The sequence below is a fragment of the Vitis riparia genome, chromosome 14 (genome assembly GCF_004353265.1).
Source record: "Vitis riparia cultivar Riparia Gloire de Montpellier isolate 1030 chromosome 14, EGFV_Vit.rip_1.0, whole genome shotgun sequence".
Classification (NCBI taxonomy): Eukaryota; Viridiplantae; Streptophyta; class Magnoliopsida; order Vitales; family Vitaceae; genus Vitis; species Vitis riparia.
In genome coordinates, this window is record NC_048444.1 from 584,072 (window position 1) to 607,397 (window position 23,326).

The window sequence follows — 23,326 nt, forward strand, 5'->3', positions numbered from 1 at the left end:
AGAAGAAGTGAGTGGAAATAGTTAAAAATAGTACGAAATTGCACCCATTATATGCCTTTGCTTGGTCTCTCTAGGTACAAAAATGGCCTCCAATTAAATGACTCAACTGACTCCGAATCAAGATTGCCTATTCATAGGCCAACAAATAGCCACGTGGCATCACTGTGAGGGAGGTCCATGATGTGGGTCCGGAACACGCTCCTCCACCTAAAAGGCGGCGGGTGATGGCATGAATATCCTCCACATTCATTCTTAGAATTCCGGCACGTGGCGCAGAAATATTGCATGGGAAAGGTGACGTGGAACGAGGATATGGGGAGAGACACGCGTCGGGAGACTGTTGGGTGACATCCTAGTAGACGTCACCATTGGAACATAAACCTCGTGTGGAGTGGTGTACGGGCGTGTAGGTGGGCTCCATGGGCTGCTTATGGGCCGTTAGAGACGCGTGCCTAACTCCGTTATCTGAACATGGGCCCACCAATTTTTGGGTTTGGAGATAAGACTTCGATTTCCTAGGTTTACCCTCCTTTTAAAAAAAAATAAAAAATAAAATAGTAAATTTATATAACTAAAATAGATAAGAATTTAATTACTTTATATATATACACACTAATATGTTTATTTTATTATAAAAAAATAAAATTAAGAAAATAAAATAACATACAATATAACTTTAACTAAAAATATTTATGCATAATAATTTATTAATAAACCCAACTCCCAATATCATTTTTTTAAAATACATAATTTTTATATTTCAATATAAAAAGCTTTATATAGAACTACTCCCAAACTTATATTGTAAATAAAATTCAATAATAAATATTTAAAACAAAATGGGTTTTCTAAATATATAAATATATAATTTTGCGGATAAAGTAAAAAAATAATAATAATTAATATATTGTATCCTCAAAGGCCTTCTTCAATCATTCTTATCCCCTCGAGAGACTAGTGGATAGGGATGCAAGAGAATCATATTATTTTAAGAGTGAAGAATCTTATTGTATTTATTGTTTAATACAAGAACCCATCAAAGGAGATAAATCCCCCATGGAATATGAAACAACAATGGACAAAATAGCTCTGTTTTATTGATGGGGGCATTGCTTTAGTGGGGAGCTGTTTGACACTTGCACTGATTTTTTGTCTTTGGCATGCACTGAACGACAAAGAATGACTCCAAAATCATGAAGGGAAAAGAACTATGAGTTTCCATTTTAATAAAAAAGAAGGAAAGAAAAATCTGAGATGGTGAGGTTGATTTCGTGTAGGGGTGGGGCAATTGGAGGTTGAATCATGTGGAGGGAATGGGGGCTACGTTGTAGGGTTACTAAAATATACCTTTTAAATTTGCTCACATTGTTGATCTAGTCCTTGGGTCATAATGGAACATACCAATATTTTTTTTTTTTTTATTCCATTTTAAGAAAATAAAAATTACTCTTTTTGGTCATAAAATCATAACCTCGAGCCTAACATCCACTTTGAGCTTAATGGGAATTTTTACGATTTTAAAACACATTTAAAAAGTTAAAAGAAATCTATACTATATGAAGTATCATAAGAATTATTTTGTATTTTTATTAATATATACAACATCAGTCGTTGATACTAAAAGTTAATAGTTTTTAAAAATGGATTAAATCTTTTGAATTACTTCAAATTTTAAAATGTTTTAAACTAGTTTTCAATGATATATGATAATTTATACATTTTTTCATATTCTATATAAAAGCTTCTTTTTAAAAAAATAAAACAAAAAGGTGTATCGAATGAAGCCTGATTTTAATTATATTTTATTTTTTTTAATTTACATAGTAAATGAAATAAAATATAATATTATTATTATTATTATTTTTTTAGAGAAATAAACATAACCTAAATCTTCTAGTAGAGCTTTTTGGCTGGCCACCCTAAACTTTTACTTTTCAGAGAATCACATTCATATGTCATAGGCCTTGTAGCTCATGGGCATGTTATTATTGATTATTAACTTAACATGATATTGTATTCTTGATGATTTTTAGTGAAAGGAAAAGGGAGAAGAGGACAAGGTGGAAGTTCAAACTACAATTTTTGTCAAATTGGTAGGTTAACAATAATTTAAATATATAAAATATTTTCATTTTAAAATATTTTTCAAATAAATAAGAGGATTCATAAATTTTATTATATTTTTCACCTATTAAGTATAACATCCCTTTTTACATAAATCTTGTAAATGAAAAAGGAAAAGAATGGGTGAAAAATAAATAATAAAAAATAAAAAATTGATTTAAAATCAATAAAGTATTTTAATATATTATTTCAAATTCATTTCACCTATTTTTCTTCTTTTATTTAAATATTAAGATTACATTTAGTTCTCAGAAAGTATTAAAGAAATAAAAAAAAATATTAAAGAAAATGATTTTTTCATATTTGATTTCACAATAAATTTTTTTAAGAAAATTAAATATAATTAAAATTATTTAATCTTTGTATAATATAGGAAATTAAGTAAATAAGTTAGAAAAAAAAATATAAAAATAATTTATTGATTTTGAATCTATTTTTTATTTTCCTTTCTTATACTTTTCTCTCTATTTTTTTTCCTCACATTTTCCCATAAATTTTCTTAGAACCAAACATGACCTTAAATAACTTTAAAATATATATATATTTAATTAATTTTAATCATATTTGATTTTCTTTATTAAAATTCAATATGAAAAGATCATTTTCTATAATTTTTTTTTTTTCATTCATCAATAACTTTGGGGAGCCAAACATAATTTTATTGTTTAAATATCAACTAAGCAATGGAATTAAGGGAAAGCAAGTGAAGACAGGATTTCAATTTTTTTCCATTTTAATTTCATCAAGTTGGCGACAAAAGCAAGGAAGAGAAGATTTCAATATAAGACAATGCGTGAAACAAAAAAATTAATCGACCCATCAACATGGTAGTTGAGAGATGGAATTTGAGGAAAAACGAGCTTATTCTAACTTTGTTTTGTTGCAAAGGGCTTTTACAAGAAGCCATTTTAATGAGAATTATGTCATTTGTTCTTAATCATCTCATCCATTACCCTTCGGTTGGTGGCCTAACGTATGAACCTTAACTCTCATTCCTTCATTAACTAAACAGAAAAAATATTAAAGTGAAAGAGAGATTATAATACATGGATATTCCTAAGATTTTTTATATAATTTAGATTCAGAAAAATCTATACACACACGAACAATAAAAAAGCAGTGATAATCTCTGAATTTTTCATCTTTTTTTTTTTGACTTCTATAATTCTATAGACCATGCTGTTCTGCTTCTTCTTCTTCTTCTTCTTCTTCTTCTTCTTCTTGATTCCATAATTCTTATCATTCAGCTTCAGTAATTCCAGAGGCAATCAATGTCTACAGGCCCGGCTGAAGTGGATGGATCATTTTGATCTTCGAAAGACCTCTGAACCATTTCATGGGTTGATACAACTGAAGAGATATCAGTGTTGATATCAGTACTCAGCCCTGTTTCCTGAGAGAACTCTGCTTTCGAGGATGGTTTCATGTCGGATCCCTGGTTTTCAAGGAGAATCCTCAGTATGGATTGGTCAGGGATGAGAAAGGAGTCTGGAAATTGACAGTTTCCAAGGTTTGGTGGAATTTGGGGAGTGTGGAATGAGTTTGCGAAGGGGAATTTGGAGAAAAGCAGTGAAGCCGGGGAGATATCAGAGGGGTTTGAGGAGGAAGAAGAGGCAGCTAAGAGAGGGTTGTTGAAGCTGTCAATCATGTCCTCCTGGGGCTTTCTGTCCTCCATTTGGTTGGAGAAGCAGGTCACGTGAGAGGAGTCACCGACCGTTCTCGTTTCGCTGCTGAACGGAGAAGAGTCTGTCAATGGAGGCAGCTGTGAAGAAGAGCGTAATTCATCGCCGTAAGGGTCCATTCTCACCAGCCCAGAAATATGTGTTTTCTTCCCACCTGAGCTCTTCTGGAAGACCCTACAGATCACCCACTCATTCTGCAGAAGAACCAAAGAGAAAAACATCAGGAACAGAACACAGAAACAGAGTAAAAGCCCAAGAAAACAGACGAAAACGGAGGAAAACAGGGGAATAGTTTTCGATACCTTGGTTGTTTTAGGGAGATTGTACATGGAATGTTTCCCTTCTAATCTGTATTCATGCATGACCCAGTTGGTCTTTTCACCTTTAGGGGCTCTTCCTTTGTAGAAAACCAAGGTTTTCTTCATCCCCACCAATGTTTTCATCTTGTAAATCTCCTTATCTTTGCCTGTGGCCTTCCAATAACCGGCATCGGTTGCCCTGTTTGTCCTCAAACCAGTGGGATATTTTCTGTCTCTAACACAGAAGAAGTACCATTCTTTCTCACCCATTTTTGCTTTCCCTTCATTTCAACAATAAAAAAAAAAAAGGAAAATATGAAGTCAGAGCCATTGACAACTTGGTTTAAATACTCAAAAACAAAGAGAAAAACGGAGTGGAAACAGAGATTTTGATTTGCAGAACTCACATGGCAAATCCCAGGGTTCACACTTGTTCAAATCCACCTCTCCGATGGCTACAGCGCAGAAACCGCTATTCAGAACCTTTTGGGACAGGTAGTGAGTGATGAGCTCCTCATCTGTAGGATGGAATCGGAACCCAGGAGGCAGTTCCATCATCTCATCATCCCTACTCTGGTCAGGAGCCTTTTCCATTCCTTCAAAATCCTCTCTAAAACCCTGTTTCATTAAACAAAACCAGAACAAAAATTAACAAGAAAACACAAATGGGTTCTACAAATACCATCACAAGTAGGAAAATAATCCAAACAAGCCCCAAAAAAATCTCCAAAAAATCTCCAAAATATCAAATGGGTTCCCACCAAAACTCACCAAATTTCTATAACAATCAGGGGAAAACAGAGGAAGCTAACTGTCAAATGGTGTCAATATTGTTAGAAAGAAAAGATATAAAAACCAAAAAGCTTCTCACTCAGAGATTGAGGCTGTTAGGAAAAGAGAGAGTGTTGTGAGGAACAGAGCCCCATAAATACTGGATTTTGGGGGAAAGAGAGAGAGAAGCGTGGTTTGTAAGGCAACTTGGTGGGTAGTTTCAGGTTTTCAGCTCCTCAATTTTTAACCTTCTTGTGCAATAATTTTTCTTCTTCAATTTGACCAGAAACAACTCATCCCCATCCCCTCCTTTTGAAGCTGAAAACAACCCCTTTTTCTTTAATTTAATGGGTTGTGGCCACAATTATAATTATTAGGTAAGAGATTGAAAGAATACTTAGGTAGTTGTTATCTGTTTAACCAAAGCCATCTGCTTGTGCAAAATTAAATGATTTTAAAAAGGAGAAATGAAAAGCATACACATTTTCCTTGTTTTGTCTCCCGAAGAACATCCCCAAACAAACCTTGTTATCATATCTGTCTGAATGTGGAAAAAGAATACAAAATCCCGCATCCCATCTCTCAAAAATCACAGATGGGCTCTCCTCTGTTCCAGCTCTAACCCCAAAATTCCCTTCCACTCCCCTAGTAAGGGTTGCTTTTTCCTTTCATTTAATCAATTTTTTACTTGGTATTTTTCGAAGGGAAATAAAATGTTGAGGGGATGGTTTGGAAAAATGAAATGAAGAAATAATGAAAGGAAACAAACAAGATATTTAAGACCCGATAAATTTTTCCTGGACTGTGATCATCCAAATTTTTTTCCTTTTCATTTTTTTATGTAAAAAATTAAAATTTTGAAAACATACACATTATTAAATAATTTTTATTATGCATGGTTTTTGGAAGAATTTGAATTCCTTTTTTTCCTATTTTTTTCCCCTTTAAAAATACTTTCTACAAATGAGAAGAGAACAAAGCCACTATTATCTTTTGAGAAAGACCCAAGTTTTTAAAGTCAAACCCTTTTATTTTTCAAGTACCATTTCTCTTTATATCTATTATCCTTTTTAGAATTTAATATTGCAAGTTGAGAGGCTATTAAAAATTAAAAAGTCGTATATACTTAATTTTCCACTTGTTTTGTGACTTGTTGTTATTGGATATTTTACAAATAACATTGAAAATGAGATGTAAAATTGTTAGAACAAAAAAATTATGGGCTTCTAAGTAATAACACATCAAGGAGTTGGGATGAATTTTAAGTAGCATCCATCATTGATTGCTCATTGTATACCACACTAGCACCAAAAGAAACCAAACATATATAAATTTAAATCCTAAGTATACAAATTGGGAGAATGTCCCATTGAGTGAAGGATTCACACCTTACAAGATTAGACAAAAAAATCTTGATTAGGTTTATCACCAATTCATTGTGTTTTATAGTCATAATTTTGATATTAATTATATGTATATAACAATATATAATGATCATATTAATCAAGACCATAAATATTTTTAATTTTATAAAAAAAAAAAATTATAACCTGTCAATAAATTGATTAAAGAAGTATTCTAAAATGGTCAAAATATACATCTAACCCTGATGTGAATTTGTCGATAATTTTATAAGGGAATGTATAATATGATTTAAATTTTTATATTAAATGACAAAAGAAAATTATATTTTAAGGTTTTTCATTTGTTTTGTAAATGTTTGATATTGGGTATTTTATAAATAACATTGGAAATGAGGTACGTAAAAATATAATCATAATGTCAAGACAACCAATCTTATCGTTCACATGATAACCAATTTAAGGAGTAGGGATGAGATTTAAATAAAAATCCATTATTGAGGGAACTCCTACTATACAATATTAGCACAAAAAAGAACCCAACATATATAAATTCAAATGCTAAGTATCCCAATTAGGAGACCTTTTCCCACTCAATGAAGGATTCACACCTTAAAAGGTTGAACAAAAAAATCTTGCTCGAAATTATCAACAATTCACTATTTTTCTTGTTCATAATTTTAATATTATATATATATATATATAAGTGACTATATAAATCAAATCCCTCATAAAAATATATGCATATTTTTTTTATTTCATAAAAAATTATATGTTACTAATATATCGATCAAAAAAGTATTTTAAAATAATTAGAATATGCATCTAACCCGAGTTCGAGCTTCTGTATAATTGCATATGCAAATATATAATATACTTTTAAATTTATATAAAATGACAAAAGAAAATTATATCTTAGAGTCACTTCAATGAATTGTAATTTTTGTTCATAGACAAATGTGAACATGTTTTAATTAGGTGTGTAGATATTTTTAAAAGTCATATTTGTGATTTTTTTTAATAAAAACAAAAAACACATGATAGATTTTTAAAATGACTTTAATTAAAATATATATAAAAGTTTGTTTTAAAAGATATTTTCAACCTTTCAAAATCCATAGTTTAAAAAGACCAAAATACCCTTTCTTGATATTATGTTAAATTTCTTTATCATGTGATTTATTTATTAATAATTAAAATTATTTTTTTATTAATGCCACTAATCAAGCCCTTTCCCTTTCATAAAATAATTAAATATTCAATTACACGTGTCATCGTTAGCTTGTTTAAGGAATTCCGACGTCATTGCCTACATCTATGATCCGACGGCTCCGATTTAACCAATTAGTCAATGTGGCCATCTGCCACGTAGCAGCCACTGCTGCCGACTCGGAGGCAACAAGTACAATTCCACGTGGATGCTTTCCATTGGCTGAGTTGAAAAAAATGTAGAACCTCACCTAATTTTTCAGCTTCAAAGTTGACCAATGACCATTAGCTAACTGATTAGTTGGCTTTGGAACGCCCACGTGGCAGAAAGTGATCGGGTGAAAACTAAAGTTGGAATTTTTTAGGCAAGATTACGGTATGGTCATCTAGTTGAATTTTGAACCCTCACTATAGTGAAATGTGTCAATAGCTAATCCGAACATATCAACTTATGAGACCCTCATATAAAAAATTATTCATATATATATATATATATATATATATATATATATATATATATATATAAAAAAAAAAATAGTAGCATTTAATGCTAATGGGTCTATTCAAGCTTAATTTCTATATGATTGTTAATCTTAATGAAATAAGCATATTCATTTGGAGAAAAGATATATGATTTATTGATAATTGGATCGAATCAAAGCTTAATCTTTGTATGATTATTATTGCCTTTTAGCAAAAATGAAGCAACATAACCTAATTTCGTTTTACCTAAAACATGTGAAGCTTAGAACAATTCTTGACCAAAAAAAATTAGGCAATAGTAGTTACCAGGATTTTGAAAATTTTGGCATAGAACATGTTAGGAAATATCTAGCCAGTTGTCTCGTACGCTTCTATTAAAGATGAAGAAAATAACCTAAACATGTTTAGAAAAATTTGGCAAAAACTATTTCTTTATGTTGATATTTTCTAAAGATTAATTAATTTTTTAGCGTCAAACCTAAATTAACCAACACAAAATCATCTTTCACAGTATTGAACAAGTTTAACGGTACAATCAAGATATAATCCTTGAAAATCTTTGAAAAACTAAATATTATATTATATGGAGAAAGTCAATAATTTGAACAAATGAAAAATATTGATTAAAAAGGATAAGATTAATTATGATCAAGTAAATATTATTTTAAGTACTTGTTCGTACAATTAAGCTAATTTAATAGATTATGTTAATTCTATAAGATGAGATCAATACGCATAAAGTCTAAAGAATTGTATAAACTAAGAAGAAGATGGGAGTTGTAACCAACAACTTGTGTGGAATGGGGAGGATGTGTGAGAGATGGTAGATTATGGTTGGTTTATATTATAACAACCAAAGATCTTAGTCTTTCATAAATTCTTTAATATTTTTTTATTATTATTATTTTAATTTTTAATTTGAACGTGTGTAGCATGGATAAGGGGGTAATTGACTTGATTGTTGATATTGATAGTCACAATATTTTTAAAATATTTTTTATTTTATTTGAGTAGTTGTGGTGGTGTTGATGGATTGATTGTAACACTTTGCTTGTAAACTAAAAATGGCTTGCTTTGATGGATGGATTTTAATATATCCACTCTTTTTTTTTTCTTTTTATTATAAATTTACATATAATTTCACTTGTAAAATTTATTTTTTTTAAAAAAAAACGGATGAATATATATGGAGATATTGGCTGGATGCATTTTAAATCTTCATTTGTTATATGGCATATTATAATAACAATCTAAGGAAATTTTGGTCATTTCATTACTCAATTTTTAAAATAATTTTTCTATTTAATTTTGAAAAAAATAATAATTCTGTGTAAGTTAGTGTCAGCTAAATTCAATTTTAGTTTTACTGAAAAATAAAAAGTAGTTTAAAAATAAACCGTTTTTATTAAAATACACTATTAACATTGTAATAAAATCATAAATAAATTAATTTTTTGTTAAAAAAGATAGATACCATTTTAATGGTTATTGATATTATTATTATTATTTATTACAAAGGTTGAAAATTGAGCTTTGTTTCAGTACTATTTTTTTATTACAAATATACCATGTTATTCAATTAATAATAATAATAATAATAATAATAATAATAATTATTATTATTATTATTATTATTATTATTTTGGATTATGAAAAAATATAAATAATGATTTTATTACCTAGATTATGTGTCACTTAAATTATTGTACCTCAATTATAATTAAGAAAACTCAATTCCCATTCCTATATATACAATCTTGTGAAACAAGGCTAATTAGTTTAGGAAAAACATCAAAGGGGGTGAATTAGGTTTTTTTAAAAAAAATTGAAAATTACTATTAACAAACAATTAGAGAGCAATAAAAATAAAGAGATAAGAATAGGTAAACATTGATTTTATAGTGGTTCCGTCAATTCCACCCGTGTCCACTCTCCTCAAGTTCCCCTAAGTGAGGGCCTCATTAATTTGAATATTCAACCTAGCTCCTAAGTCTTTGCAATTAGATTCCTCCAATTGACACTATAACCAATCCTTCAAGTTTCATCCCAACTTAAAGCTCAACACTCAACTTTAATAAATAAGAATTCAAGGTCACTCGATCATTGCACAATTAATAAACAAATATAAGAAAGTCAGAATGAATAACAAAGGTGTACTAGATGAATTTGTAAGTGAAAGATTTAATGCACTAAGAAATAAAGAGAGCTTTGAATATGAGAAATTAATAGGTAAGAAGTTTAATGTAAGTGTTCTTTATACAATAAATAAATGAAAGCTTTTTATTTTTAGTTTCCAATCTCAAACACTAAAAATTGCTCCAATAGGTTTTTCCCAGTTAAGCTTTAATCGACCAAAATTGTTAGGTATTAAATGTTTAGTAGGTGATTGTTAAGAGTTCGATTAGACCTCGACCTAGAAAAGGGTATCTTTGATCAGGAAATGATACTTATCGACCAAGAAAACAAGGCTACTAGATGAAAGAGAAAATTTTAATGTCCCTTGATGGGACCTCAACTGGGAAAGGGTAACCAATCAAGTGATTCCCTAACCAGTTAAGTTAGTTGAGTCTACTCTTAACCAATTGACCATTTTTTATCCAAAATCTTATCTTTTTCAATTTTAAATCTTTCTACCATTTAGACAACATCTTTTAAGCACTTTTATAAAACCAAAATGAGAGGTTCTTGTCTAAGGTTTTGGATTAAACCTCATGTTTAAACAAATATTACTTTTAAACCTCAACAAGTAGGAAAATGATGCGTAAGTGAATTAAAACTCCCAAGTGCACCTAAGTGAACATCTTACCTCAAGCTCCTAGGGGTGAATGTCCTTTATGCATACTTGATCTTGCATTCTTTTCATCATTTGGTAAATAACTTGTTTTCCATTTGAATTTTTTTTATTAGCACTTGAAATTTTAATCTTATGTATTGTTAATTTTAAATTTTCTTATATATATTAATTTGAATTTTTTTTTTCAAATTGATAATATTACATAAAAACTAAAACTTTATTGGGTGCAACCTACATGTGCCTTGTATGTAGTTTTTTTTTTAATTAAATATTTTTCTCTTATATTTGAAAATTTGAAAAGAAAATAATATAAAAATTATTTGGATAAATATATTTAGTTTTTTAAAAAATAATTTTTCTATTTTGATTTTGTAAAAAAAATATTATTACCTTTAATAATAATAATAATAATAATAATAATAATTACTATTATTATTATTATTATTTAATATTAATTATTCCTCGTGCTAGAGGATGATTCTCACATGACCTAATTCCTTTTATAATTGAAAGGGACATGTACGCATAAAGGTGTCATAACGATTCACCATTCTGACTAACAAACCCAACCGGTTGCCTTGTAATCATTCTCTTTACTTATGTGTAGCCTCTGTGAGCCTTGCATGCAATTTTTATTTTTTTTCTAGTTTATAGAGTTTTGTAATTTTTAGGATTTTTTTTGTTATTCTAATCCTAATTTTTTGTTGTAGGGGTAATTTGGTAATTTTAGGTTTTAGAGTTAAGTTTTTTTTTTCTTTTAATTATTGTCAAGAATTTTAAATATTTTTTTAAATTTATTTTATAAGAATAATTCTAGAATTAAATATTTCTCCGTTGGATAAGGAGCTCTCAATTTTTTAAAATTTTTATAAATCTGAAATTGTCTATTAAGTTTCCAATTTGGACAATAAATATATTGAAAATTTTCATAGAAAATAATTTTATCATTAAAAGACATTAATAAAGAGATTTAAGGAAACTTAGCTTGTAGATGTTGGGTGATCTTTGCTTTGAACTCATTCTTTCTTATGAAAGATCGTTGCGCTTATTTTGGGCATTATTGCATAACGCCATCTACTCCCATTGATTAATTGTTTCATGTGTTAAGATCTTTATGCATTTAAGTGATCTTTATTTGTTTGGCTTTTATCCTATGATTTTTCGATATCCATAGCTCATATATTCATCGTTAGTTTCTTATTTCTTATTAACATGTTTTATTATATATTTTTGCTCTTATTTCTTAATATTTATGATCTACTAGTCAATTGTTATGATTTCCTTCACTTGTTTAATAACCTTTTTAAAATTTAGAAGAGTGTTACCTATGGTACTTTCTCAATAAGTATTTTGACTCCTAAATTTAGATTTGGCCTTTTACATATTAATATTTTATTTATTATTTTTTTTCTTTTAAAAATAAAAAAATAAGTGACAATTCCAACTTTTCAAAAAAAAATATATAATAAAAAATGAGTTTCATCATTGAGTGTGAACCGACATAAAAAAAAAAAAAAAATCGGGTCCACACCAACATATTAAGTCTTGATTTAAATTTAATTTACCTAGTAAAAAATTTAGAAAAGTATAATCATGTGTGAGAGAAACCAGTAACACAATTTTAAGATGATTTTCTAATACTAATTAGATTGATTTTTAAATTTGAAATTAATTTTTGAAAATAAAAAATTCTATACGCTTCTTATTTTTTATTTTTAAATTTTAAAAAAAAAAACTAATCCAATGGTAAGTTATTTTTTTGAATATAATAACTAAGGTTTCCTAGGATGCACTTCTTATTTTTTATTTTTTAAAATATAAATTTCTACATAAAAAGTAGAATTTTTTTTACAAAAAGTATTTATTTAGGTGGTATTTATATTTTATTTGAATAGAAAAAGTCAAAATATTTTTTTTTTATTCAATTAAAAATAACCTATTGATATCAACCAATATAATTAAATTGAACATATTAATAATAAGTTTACTTTAATTATATTGGTTGATATTTACTTTATGTGAATAAAAAAAAAAGTCAAATATTTTAATTTTTTTCATTCAACCAAAAAACAAATACCACCTTATTTTATATATTTAAAAATTATTTTCAAAAATTTAAAATTTAAGGCACTAAATTTAATACCTCAAATTTTTTTAACCACTTTATATTTTTAATATAAACTTTTAAGAGTTATTACATTTTAGACGTTAATATTATTTCTATTTTTAAAAAATAAAAAAATAATCAATTTGAATCTAACTCAATCCAATTTTTAACTCAATGTCCTCAACTCACGTCCCACTCAATGTCATTTTTCTAAATTGAGGTTAAGTTAGTTGAATTAAATTTGTATTAGTAGGTTTGATTAGATTTTATGATTCAAAATTCATTTATAATATTTATAAGAAAAAATGCATATATCTTTATATCAAAATTTAAATAGTAAATATGATAAGATTTTAAGATAATAATACATGTGAAAATAAATTCACATATTTTTATAGAAAAATAAAAAAGCAAATTATATGTATATAAATTATAAATATTATTAAACTAGAGTACGAAATATTCAAAATGATTGTTCAAATCGATAGAGAAAAATGGGATTGGATGGGGCTAATGTGTACAAGTTGCACCCTAACTAACTATACGGAAATAGACACATGATGAGTAATAAAAGCAGTCGGTTGGTTAAATATGTGAATGTAGACAATTGCGAGAGGGACACGATTTCAAAGTATTACAAAACACGTGGACGAAGCTAACTGAATGAGGTGCGTATTTGAATCGAAGAAGATTAAGTCGTTACAGGGCCGCAAGAAAGAGATGCACGTGAAATGATTTGAAAACTACGTGTAATGATAAGAAAGAGGTTGACTGACAAGAGCCCCAGCCGCCAACAACGGTCACAGCTATGGCGGAGTTGCACCACCATCGGAACACTGAAGCAAATCCACGCCTCCATGATCGTCAAGGGCTTCAACTCCAACACCTCTGCTCTCAGAGAGCTCATTTACGCCAGTTCAATCGCCATTTCGGGCACCATGGCTTACGCACATCAATTGTTCCCTCATATTACTGAACCAGACACCTTCATGTGGAACACTATGATCAGAGGATCTGCTCAGAGCCCCATTCCTTTAAACGCTATTTCTCTATATAGCCAGATGGAAAATGGGTGCGTGAGGCCTGACAAGTTCACGTTTCCTTTTGTGCTCAAGGCTTGTACTAGGCTTTGTTGGGTGAAGATGGGGTTTGGGGTTCATGGGAGGGTTTTCAGACTCGGGTTTGAATCGAACACATTTGTGAGGAATACTCTTACATATTTTCATGCCAATTGTGGGGACTTGGCGGTGGCGAGGGCGCTGTTTGATGGTTCGGCGAAGCGGGACGTTGTGGCATGGTCGGCTTTGACTGCGGGTTATGCAAGGAGAGGGGAGCTGGGGGTTGCTAGGCAGCTTTTTGATGAAATGCCGGTGAAGGATTTAGTTTCTTGGAATGTTATGATAACAGGGTATGCAAAAAGGGGGGAGATGGAGAGTGCTCGGAAACTTTTTGATGAAGTCCCTAAGAGGGATGTTGTAACTTGGAATGCGATGATTGCAGGGTATGTGCTTTGCGGGTCTAATCAGCAGGCTTTGGAGATGTTTGAGGAGATGAGGTCCGTGGGAGAATTGCCTGATGAGGTGACCATGTTGAGTCTTTTGTCGGCTTGTACTGATTTGGGAGATTTGGATGCTGGGCAGAGGATACATTGCTGCATTTCAGAGATGGGTTTTAGGGATTTGAGTGTTCTACTTGGGAATGCACTTATAGACATGTATGCAAAGTGTGGGAGCATTGTGAGAGCACTAGAAGTGTTCGAAGGGATGAGAGAGAAAGATGTATCAACTTGGAACTCCGTATTAGGTGGATTAGCTTTCCATGGTCATGCTGAGAAATCAATTCATCTGTTTACTGAGATGCGGAAGCTGAAGATTAGGCCAGACGAGATCACTTTTGTTGGAGTCTTGGTTGCTTGTAGTCATGCTGGAAGAGTTGAAGAGGGTCGTCAATATTTTGATCTTATGATTGATGAGTATAATATTGAACCAAACATAAGGCATTATGGGTGTATGGTGGATTTGCTAGGGCGTGCTGGGCTATTGAACGAAGCATTTGATTTTATAGACACAATGAAGATCGAACCCAATGCCATTGTGTGGAGGACTCTGCTTGGAGCTTGTAGAATTCATGGAAATGTTGAATTAGGGAGACGAGCAAATATGCAGCTACTCAAAATGAGACATGATGAGAGTGGGGATTATGTATTACTTTCTAACATATACGCCTCGCGAGGAGAATGGGATGGGGTTGAGAAGGTGAGGAAATTGATGGATGACAGTGGGGTGAGGAAAGAGGCTGGTTGTAGCTTAATTGAAGGAGATAACAAAGCTCTCATGCATTTCTTGTTTGATTCAAAACCCAAGTTGAATTCAAGAAAGCCATTCCTTGAGCTGCATAGAGGTTAGGAAGTTCTCTTTCATGACATCCTTACATTGTTTCGGAATATCAGTAAGCATTAAACAGATATCAGTCCACAATGTCAATGTCTTTTATTTTATCATCTTTAGAACCATGTTTATATGTATCATTCTGATAATCCTTCTCAGGACCATTGATGAATTCTGAGTTTATTTATCGAAGGAAATGATGACACAAGTTTTGTTTTGAAACAATTGCTGAAAGAAATTATAGTCGGGCTCTAAACTCTGTTCTGAATCGTTTTATTGACACTGAGATTACAAGTTGGTCCCTTGCCTTTTATGGCCCATATCTGTTGTTCCTGGCCAAAATGGATCAGCAACTTCATCTACTTGATTGACAGAAACATTCTGCTCCTTCCATGAGCATTTTGTGAAAACGGTTCCCTCAATCCCTCTATTTCTCAACCATGCTATAGCTTGTTATAAAACCCATGGTTCTAAGTCATCCTCACTAGTCACAAAACATTCTCTTCATTGCTTTTATGTTACAATCTTCACAGAATTTTATCTTGCATAGAGAATGATTCTCGATACTCAAGTCAAAACTATTACATCATATTACATTTGCTAGTGTTGCTATTGCAACTGCAACTACAGCTCTCTGTAGAAAGTGTTAATGCTTGGATGCTTCCCATTTTGTGCTGATTCTTACCACCAGTTAATAAGAATAATTAGATTTCTTAGCTTTCATAAAGTCCTTGTTTAAAGGAAAACACACATGCAGAATCTCTCTAGTTCACACTGTTTGAGAGAAGTAAACTTTCAGTGAAATCCAAATTCCATTACACAGTAAAGGAGAAAGAAACTTGAAAAAAAAGATTACACGAGTGATGCGCATTCACCCTCTCTCTTGCAGTAATGCAAACCAAGAGACACACATGCATGCACTGATCATAGGAAGCCATGATCATCATGCCATATCAACAGCGAGAAATGGACAGCTGACAACAATAGTGCCATGCAACATCAACAGCGGGAAAGGGCAACAGCAGACAACAATACTAGCAGTATAAACAAAATAATTCCTCCAAAAGATCCAATCAAAGAGCCAGAGATGCGCTCACAGAAGGAATTGAATTGTTGGCAGATGGCAAACCAGTTCGCCTGAGCATTGCCCTTGTGCGCCAAGTAGACAATGGCTGATGCTGCAGAAGCTGCAGCCGTCAATAGAGCAAGCATTGCCTTCACAATGGTAAACTCACTTTGGTAAGAGAACTTAGCAAGTATATGCATGAACTACTTTGAAACTTAGAAGCTAAGAACAGTGTTTTTTAGAAGCCACTTCACTCCTACCTATGCTTAGTTCAATTTCATGACAAACATCATGTGTTTATCAGATAGTTCTGTTTTCTCTCCATGTATTGTAAAACTTTTTGTTGGAAATTATCAAGCTTGCTGGTGATATTGAATATTGTTTGTTAAAGTTTCTTCCATACATGGCATAAGCAGGCCATGCAGGTTCATTAAACTGCATATTAACTTAAGCTCTACAAATCAAATTACCGTGTCAAAGAATATCAAGACTATTCTGCTGGCTCTTGCACCACTCCTCACTATATGTAAGATGGACATTGGGAGAGAAAGAACCAGGTAGCCACTTACAATGGAATTTGCTATCACAAAGAACCTGTCATAAGACAAATAAGAAGTTCAATGTACAGCTCGGATAATATTCAGCAAAGAAGAACACCCAACAGCTTAATGAGCAAGTGTACCCACGTGAATGTTGGAAGATCATCATACTCGGCTCTGAACTGAGTGAACTGGGTGAAGAAAGGTAGTGTCTCATCAGTCGTTCCCATGGCTATTGCACTTCCTAACGTGCCAATGATGGCGATGAGCCTCAGAATGAAGTCGAGTATAGAGATCCCTCTGTTCACCCCACCTCTAGGGATGGAAGTCTTGGACCCCTCACCAAGCTCAAGGGCACCAGCCTTCATTTTCCTGAGAGAAAAGAATAGCTTTGAAGCTCTAGGGAGTAGCAAGGAGTTATGCAAGAATCTTGGGCTGTAGGTAGATGATGAGAGGAGAGTGGGATATGCATTTATACATGAGACCAAGGTAAGATGTTCAGCATTCCACCATGTAAAGCGATGAAGGAGCATGGGAGGTTTGTTGGGCATTGGTAGCTGTAGAACCCCACCTCTGCAACTCACGTCGCCATGTGATACAGCGAATGATTGTACTAACTAAAGCAAGTTTAGAGCTTTGTTTTTAGGACTACCTGCCCTCACTTGCTCTGACATCTAGGTATTTTAATCCTCTTCCAAGTTGCAAGTCCACCAAGCTTGGCCCAAATTGGTGAGGTGAAGTGCCTACAAATTTGGTAAGTGTTTGATGAATCCCTTATACCATCCTTATTTGTCCATGTTCTAGGGAGATCTGGCACAATGGGGCAGGTGATATCCTAGGGCATCCAAGTCATAGGAACATATGAAGGTTGAGTTGGTGTATGATTGATGCACTTCACTAAACGAATCCACTTAGTTTTTTACATCATCCACAAGAAAGAACTAAAAAAATCCCTGACAAAGGGGCCTGTAACACTTGGTCCTCCACTTTGTAGGCATTTGGGTATGACTCTGAGCATAATCAATGGGAAACTTTGCCATGAAGAGGCTTTTCTGTGAAATATGAAAGAGATGAGAAATGGGTGGCGTATTTGAAAATTGTTCTTAAAAATGGTTTTTCTATGTTGAAAAGATAAATTTTGAAGTGAATATATTCTAAAATCAGGTGATTCTTAAAGGCAAATACAAATGTTTGTAGGTGTCTCTAAAATTAACTTGAATTATCGTCAAATACTATTCTAAAAAAATAACTTATTTTAAAAAAAAATATTATGAAAAATAAGTAGAGAAATACAACTTTTACATTATACATCAGTATACAATGTCTTTTTCATATTTGAGTTATTAATAAAATAGAATTTTTGTTAAGCACTGAAAACGGATGTTATCCATCAGACCCATAAAAATATTATATTTTCTTCATGATCAATTTCTAGTTTCGTTGATCTACTACCACACTTAGTTCAGATAGTTAGCACAAGAATTCAAATCTTAGAATCTCATTCATAACCCTATCTCAAAAATTTAACTTGATCATTCATGAGGTAGGAAATCCCCCAGATGCTGAACAGAAAAATCATACAGTAGCTTCATCACTCACATACAAGAAAATCAGCATATACCCCACACAAGAAAGCAATGACCTTTTTCCAAAATTGGTTTCCAAAACCCTGCAGGAGATCAAGGACCTAGGCTGGCAGGCATCCTTCCAAGAATACAGGAGGGAAGGAAAAGAATAGGTTTTAAAACCAAAAATCACAAACATATAGACGATAAAGTGTTTGCTTGAGTTCTTCCCACACATGGATATTTAATATTATATGCCTGGCAAAGGAAAAATCGTTAGAAACCCAGAAAGCAGTTGTTTGGAAAAGAAACTTTCATCTATTTGAATTTTTTTATATTTAATTTAATATATACATCGCTTCCTGGAATCAGCAGGATTACAGTCATCTACATTTCACATCATTGGGGAATAAAAAACCCACATTACAGTTCCATCAACTAAGCTAAAAATGAAGGTAAAATCAGAAACCCAGATTGCACAATTTTGTATTACCCTTGTTTGGAGCTCTTTCCTCGACTAAATCCACTTTCAGAAAGTAGCCTTGACAAGAAACCCCGGTTTGCACTGTCCTTGTCTTTAGAGCGGTTTAAGTTGCTTATGAGAGACCAGTGAGTCCCAAAGTCTGGTGCATGACCACTTAGTTGCATTGCCTGCAAGAGCTCAGATGCCTTGCTGAGATTATTCTCAGAGCGGAGCCTGTTAATTAGGGAGGTGTACATCTCCCTGGTTGGAGTTTCACCCATCTGAACCATAGAGACCAATAAACTTTCAGCTTCTGCAGTTCGTCCATCTTGGCAGAACTTATGGGCAAGTGCATCCCATGTTTTGATGCTTGGCCTTAACTTCCTATCCAACATCTCGGTATGAAAATCCATAGCTTCATCCAATCTGTTGACTGTGCAGAAACCTTGGATTACAGAATCATAACTAGAACAATTTGGGAGGTTTCCTTTCTTCAACATTATGTTTAGAAGCTCAACTGCTTTGTTCAGTCTCCCATGCCAACAAAATTGCCTAATTAGACTCTCGTAATTTATATTATCTGGAATTAAACCTTTTTCTACCATCCTGTCTAAAAAGCTTTCTGCTTCTTTAAGCTTACCATGAGAAAGAAGGCACCCAACAATTGCATTTTGAACAATTGAACCATGAATCCAGCCTCTTAATTCCATTTCTCGACTCAACTCCAAGGCCTTTCTAAGCATCCCACTATCACAGAGGCAGCTTATTACTGCCCTCAAGTTGCGGCTGCTCGGCCTAAGTTCCTTAGAAATCATAGCAGTCAGATACTGCACAGAAATTGGCACATCTTTACTTTGCAAAAACCCGTACACAAGAAAATTATAAGTGACTTCATCAAATAGCAATCCTTTCTTATGCAACTCACCCAAAATTACCTTCACAAGCAAACTGTTCCCTGTTTGGAAAAGATGGTAAATTAGAATGTTATAAACAATCAGATGCGGAAAGTTGTTTTCCCTAAGCATAAGCTCTTTCATCCTTAATAAAGGAAGGACCATACCATTCATACACAACAGACGAACCACATTTCGGTACACTGAGATTGAGAAGCCTAAATCCTTTCTTATCATAACACCAATTAACTCAGTGACTTTCTGCACGCTGTTAGCTTGGCAGTATCCAAAAACCAGCATGTTGCAAATTTCAATATCTGGAAGTAGCCCGTTTGACAACATATCCTGAAATAGAATGGCTGCTTCTCCAATTCTCCCTGTCTTACAAAACCCATTCATCAAAGCACTATGCACAGAGAATGAGTCTATGGACTGTTCCCTCAAACTAAGGTCCTTCAAAGCAATAGCTTTCTCAACTCTATTCGCCCTACAAAGTTGAGGAATTAACAGAATAGAAGCATCCAAGCATGGGACCAAGTTCTTAGCTTGCATACTCTCAAATATTGTGAAAGCTTCCGAGAATCTTTTCTCCTTACAGAAACCACTTATAAGATGGCTATGAGCTGTGTGATCCAAGATGCAGCCCTGCTGTAGAAATTCATCCACTAAAGCATGTGCAATACTAGTAAACCCCACAACACAAAGCTTTTCAAGGAACATATTGCAAACATCTAAGCGTAAGTGAGGGTAGGTCACCAGCATGCTTTCAAGGAGCTCTAATGCTTCTTTGAGAAATTTTTGCTGGCATAGACAACCCACAAGGACTTTACAATCTTTCAGTTCAAGTAACCATTTATCTCTTCTTGCAAGATCCCAGCAACATCGGATGGTTCTTGAGTTTCCTTTTTTGCATAAACCTGCTAATAGAGCCACGTATGTCTCACTCTTAACACTGAGATGCCTTTGGAGCATTCCATTCAGTATTATTTTGCCCTTGCCAATGAAGCCTTTTTTGCAGTGTGTTTGGACTAGCAAATTGAGAGTTTCCTCGTCTACCTGATTAACCAACTTTGGCATTTTCTCTAAGAGACCAGTAACTGCCTTGATAGAGAAACAAAATGCACAAAGCCCCTTCAGTAATGCTGAGAAGGCAGACAAAGACAGCTCTTGCCCCCAACGAACCATTTCATCTACCACCATCATTGCAGTTTTTACATTCCCACCAGCACATGCCCTTGTTATAAGCAAGTTAAAATCAGGAACCATTGAATCTTCAAGAATCCCATTTACTTTCTTTTCATACTCATCTAAGTCTGTTTCTAAATAAAGTCCATTCCCAAGATTGTCAAAGAACTCTGTTTTAGAAAATCCAACATCATTGTCCCTTTTTACCCTAATGGCCAGAGGATCAAGCTCCAAAACCATGAAGGCTTTAGAAAGTGGGTCCTCCTGTGAACAGAGTTGAATTAGACCATAATTCACCATCTCACCAACAGTTGCTTTCGCTTCATCAAATCGTCGATCTTTACAATAACCTGCTAAAAGAACTCTAAACGTCAACAGGTCAGGTTTTATCCCCATGTCAACCATTTCATGAAGAATATCTTGGGCATGCTTCCACAAACCCTCCTTAAAAACCCCACTGATAATAGCATTGTATGAACATATATCTGGTTTTAAGTCTCTGGACAAAATTTCAGACAGATAAATGAAGGCATTTTTCAGTTTCCCTTCACGACAACACCAACTAATTAGGATCCCAAAGGTTATTTCATCAGGACTGAAACATAAATGCTCCAATTCCTGTAAGAATAGGTCTGCTCTTTCTGTGCCAAAATCTCTGCATAAAGAATACATAATCTTATTGCCAACTACAACACTGGGTGCACAGTTCATTTCAACAAAGAAACTAAGAGCATCCTCAAAATCCTTCTTCTCACAGTACCCATTAGCAATCTCATCAAGGATTAAACTACTAGGGTTCAAACCTAAACCCATAACCTTCTTAACAAGACTTCTTCCTTCCCGAATCTTTCCGTCCCTACATAGTAGCTTAATGACATTCTCAAGATTAGCCCTTTCTGCGTTGCTCAAATCAAAACCCATCTCCACCATATCCAAGTAAACTCGAAACACCAACTGCTTTTCATTAGTTTGAACTAAATGATCAATAAGAATATTGTAACATGACAATGATGGGACTAAGCCTCGCCCCCTCATTTGATCATACACCGAAATAGCCCTTTCTGATTCACTTACACAAACATACCCTTCAACTAAATCACTGAAAATTTCATGACCATCCAACAGAACTCCTCGACTTTCCATCTCTGCAAGCAAGGATTCAACTTCTCTAAGCAGCCCAACCCGGATAAGCATAGAGGCCATGATCTCACATGACTGAGGCAGATGCTTGAAACCCTTATTCTGATCATTAGACCACTTGAAAATTCCCCATAAAGATTCAACCTTTCCAGATTCAATCTGGGGATTTTCACGATGAAATTGAAAACCCAGTAATATTTCAAGGACATCTTCGGGTTTCAGCTCCGAAACCCTCCGAAATTTACGTGTGGTTTCGGGCGATATGTCAGAAATCCCCAAAAGGTGCTCTTTCAGAGACGAGTAACCAAAGGGCTTAACACTGTTCGTCTCCCAAAGATGTGAACATCTCAGTATAACTGATTTTACAATCCTAGAACAGTCAATAGCAGACAAATCTACGTGGGTTTTGATTGCTTCTTCGTTCACTGAAGAAGAAGATGATGATTGTGATGAATGGTCTGCGAGAGAACTGATGAAGAAGCGGCTCTTGGTAGTGGAAACTATGAGGTGAGAGAAGAGAGAACCAACCTGTTTGATGTGAGGCTTGTGGATATGCGCATTGAAAAAACTCTGAAGCATTCGACTATCGAGAACTGAGGCGGCGGAGGCAGCAGTGATGGCGGCGCACATCTACGGTAGATCACATTTGGTGGATGTCATCGGAACTTCTGCAGAGTGCACAGTCACAGTCACCTTTGTGCCTTACCGTAAAACGACATCGTTCCATTTCTAACACTCTTTCCCAAAACGACGTCGTTCGCTTAGCAACAGTAAGTAAGGGTTGGGCCTACACAAAGCCCAGTTTTCTTTGGGCTTGTTGAGGAAAAAACTCTACCCTTGAGTTTGGGCTGGGCTTTACAGTAATGGGTTGAAAATTCTACAAGAATCTCATATAAAACAAAAAATAATCAGTCAGCTAATTGTTGAATTTTTCTTTTCCTCACATTGAACTTAATTATAATTCATACCTATCTTTTAATTGAGTCAACGCTTGGTGCATGCCATCTTTCTTAATTTACACTTATATTATATAATTGATAAAAGAGTTTGTTTTATTAAAGACAAAAATAAAATAAAATTTACAAAAACAAAAACTAACAATATTCTTGTCAAAAATTTATTAAAAAAAAAGGTTAGTAAGATTCATGCTTCCACCTCTTCTTTTTTTTCAGAAATTCTAAATTCATCGAATTGATACTTACGAAAAAATATAATACAGACCGTTCAAAATATATGATCGAATCTAAATTGTTGAATA

The 23,326-nt window shown here is 33.1% G+C and overlaps 4 protein-coding genes across 5 annotated transcripts; 1 reads left to right on the forward strand and 3 right to left on the reverse strand.

Annotated features, from left to right (window-relative positions):
- Positions 1-3,100: 3,100 nt before the first annotated feature.
- LOC117929674 (NAC domain-containing protein 100-like) lies at positions 3,101-5,111 on the reverse strand. Its single transcript, XM_034850039.1, has 4 exons — positions 4,877-5,111; positions 4,513-4,723; positions 4,109-4,386; positions 3,101-4,000 (listed from the first exon to the last, which is right to left on the reverse strand). The coding sequence occupies exons 2-4, from the start codon at positions 4,697-4,699 to the stop codon at positions 3,374-3,376; spliced, it is 1,092 nt and encodes a 363-aa protein (XP_034705930.1). The 5' UTR covers positions 4,700-4,723; positions 4,877-5,111; the 3' UTR covers positions 3,101-3,373.
- Positions 5,112-13,439: 8,328 nt separating this feature from the next.
- On the forward strand, positions 13,440-16,659 carry LOC117929750 (pentatricopeptide repeat-containing protein At5g15300). The gene is made up of 2 exons (XM_034850147.1): positions 13,440-15,230; positions 16,107-16,659. Exons 1-2 carry the CDS (start codon positions 13,583-13,585, stop codon positions 16,139-16,141), a joined length of 1,683 nt encoding a protein of 560 aa, XP_034706038.1. The 5' UTR covers positions 13,440-13,582; the 3' UTR covers positions 16,142-16,659.
- Positions 16,134-17,324, reverse strand: LOC117929751 (casparian strip membrane protein 3). Its single transcript, XM_034850148.1, has 3 exons — positions 16,970-17,324; positions 16,754-16,877; positions 16,134-16,432 (listed from the first exon to the last, which is right to left on the reverse strand). The coding sequence occupies exons 1-3, from the start codon at positions 17,188-17,190 to the stop codon at positions 16,217-16,219; spliced, it is 561 nt and encodes a 186-aa protein (XP_034706039.1). The 5' UTR covers positions 17,191-17,324; the 3' UTR covers positions 16,134-16,216.
- Positions 17,325-18,706: 1,382 nt separating this feature from the next.
- Positions 18,707-22,728, reverse strand: LOC117929534 (pentatricopeptide repeat-containing protein At5g15280, mitochondrial). Of its 2 annotated transcripts, XM_034849844.1 has the most exons (2): positions 19,911-22,728; positions 18,707-19,805 (listed from the first exon to the last, which is right to left on the reverse strand). In XM_034849844.1, exons 1-2 carry the CDS (start codon positions 22,696-22,698, stop codon positions 18,877-18,879), a joined length of 3,717 nt encoding a protein of 1,238 aa, XP_034705735.1. In that variant the 5' UTR covers positions 22,699-22,728; the 3' UTR covers positions 18,707-18,876. The 2 variants fall into 2 exon arrangements, with proteins under 2 accessions (XP_034705735.1, XP_034705733.1); XM_034849842.1 differs by having other exon boundaries at positions 18,707-22,728.
- Positions 22,729-23,326: the final 598 nt, after the last annotated feature.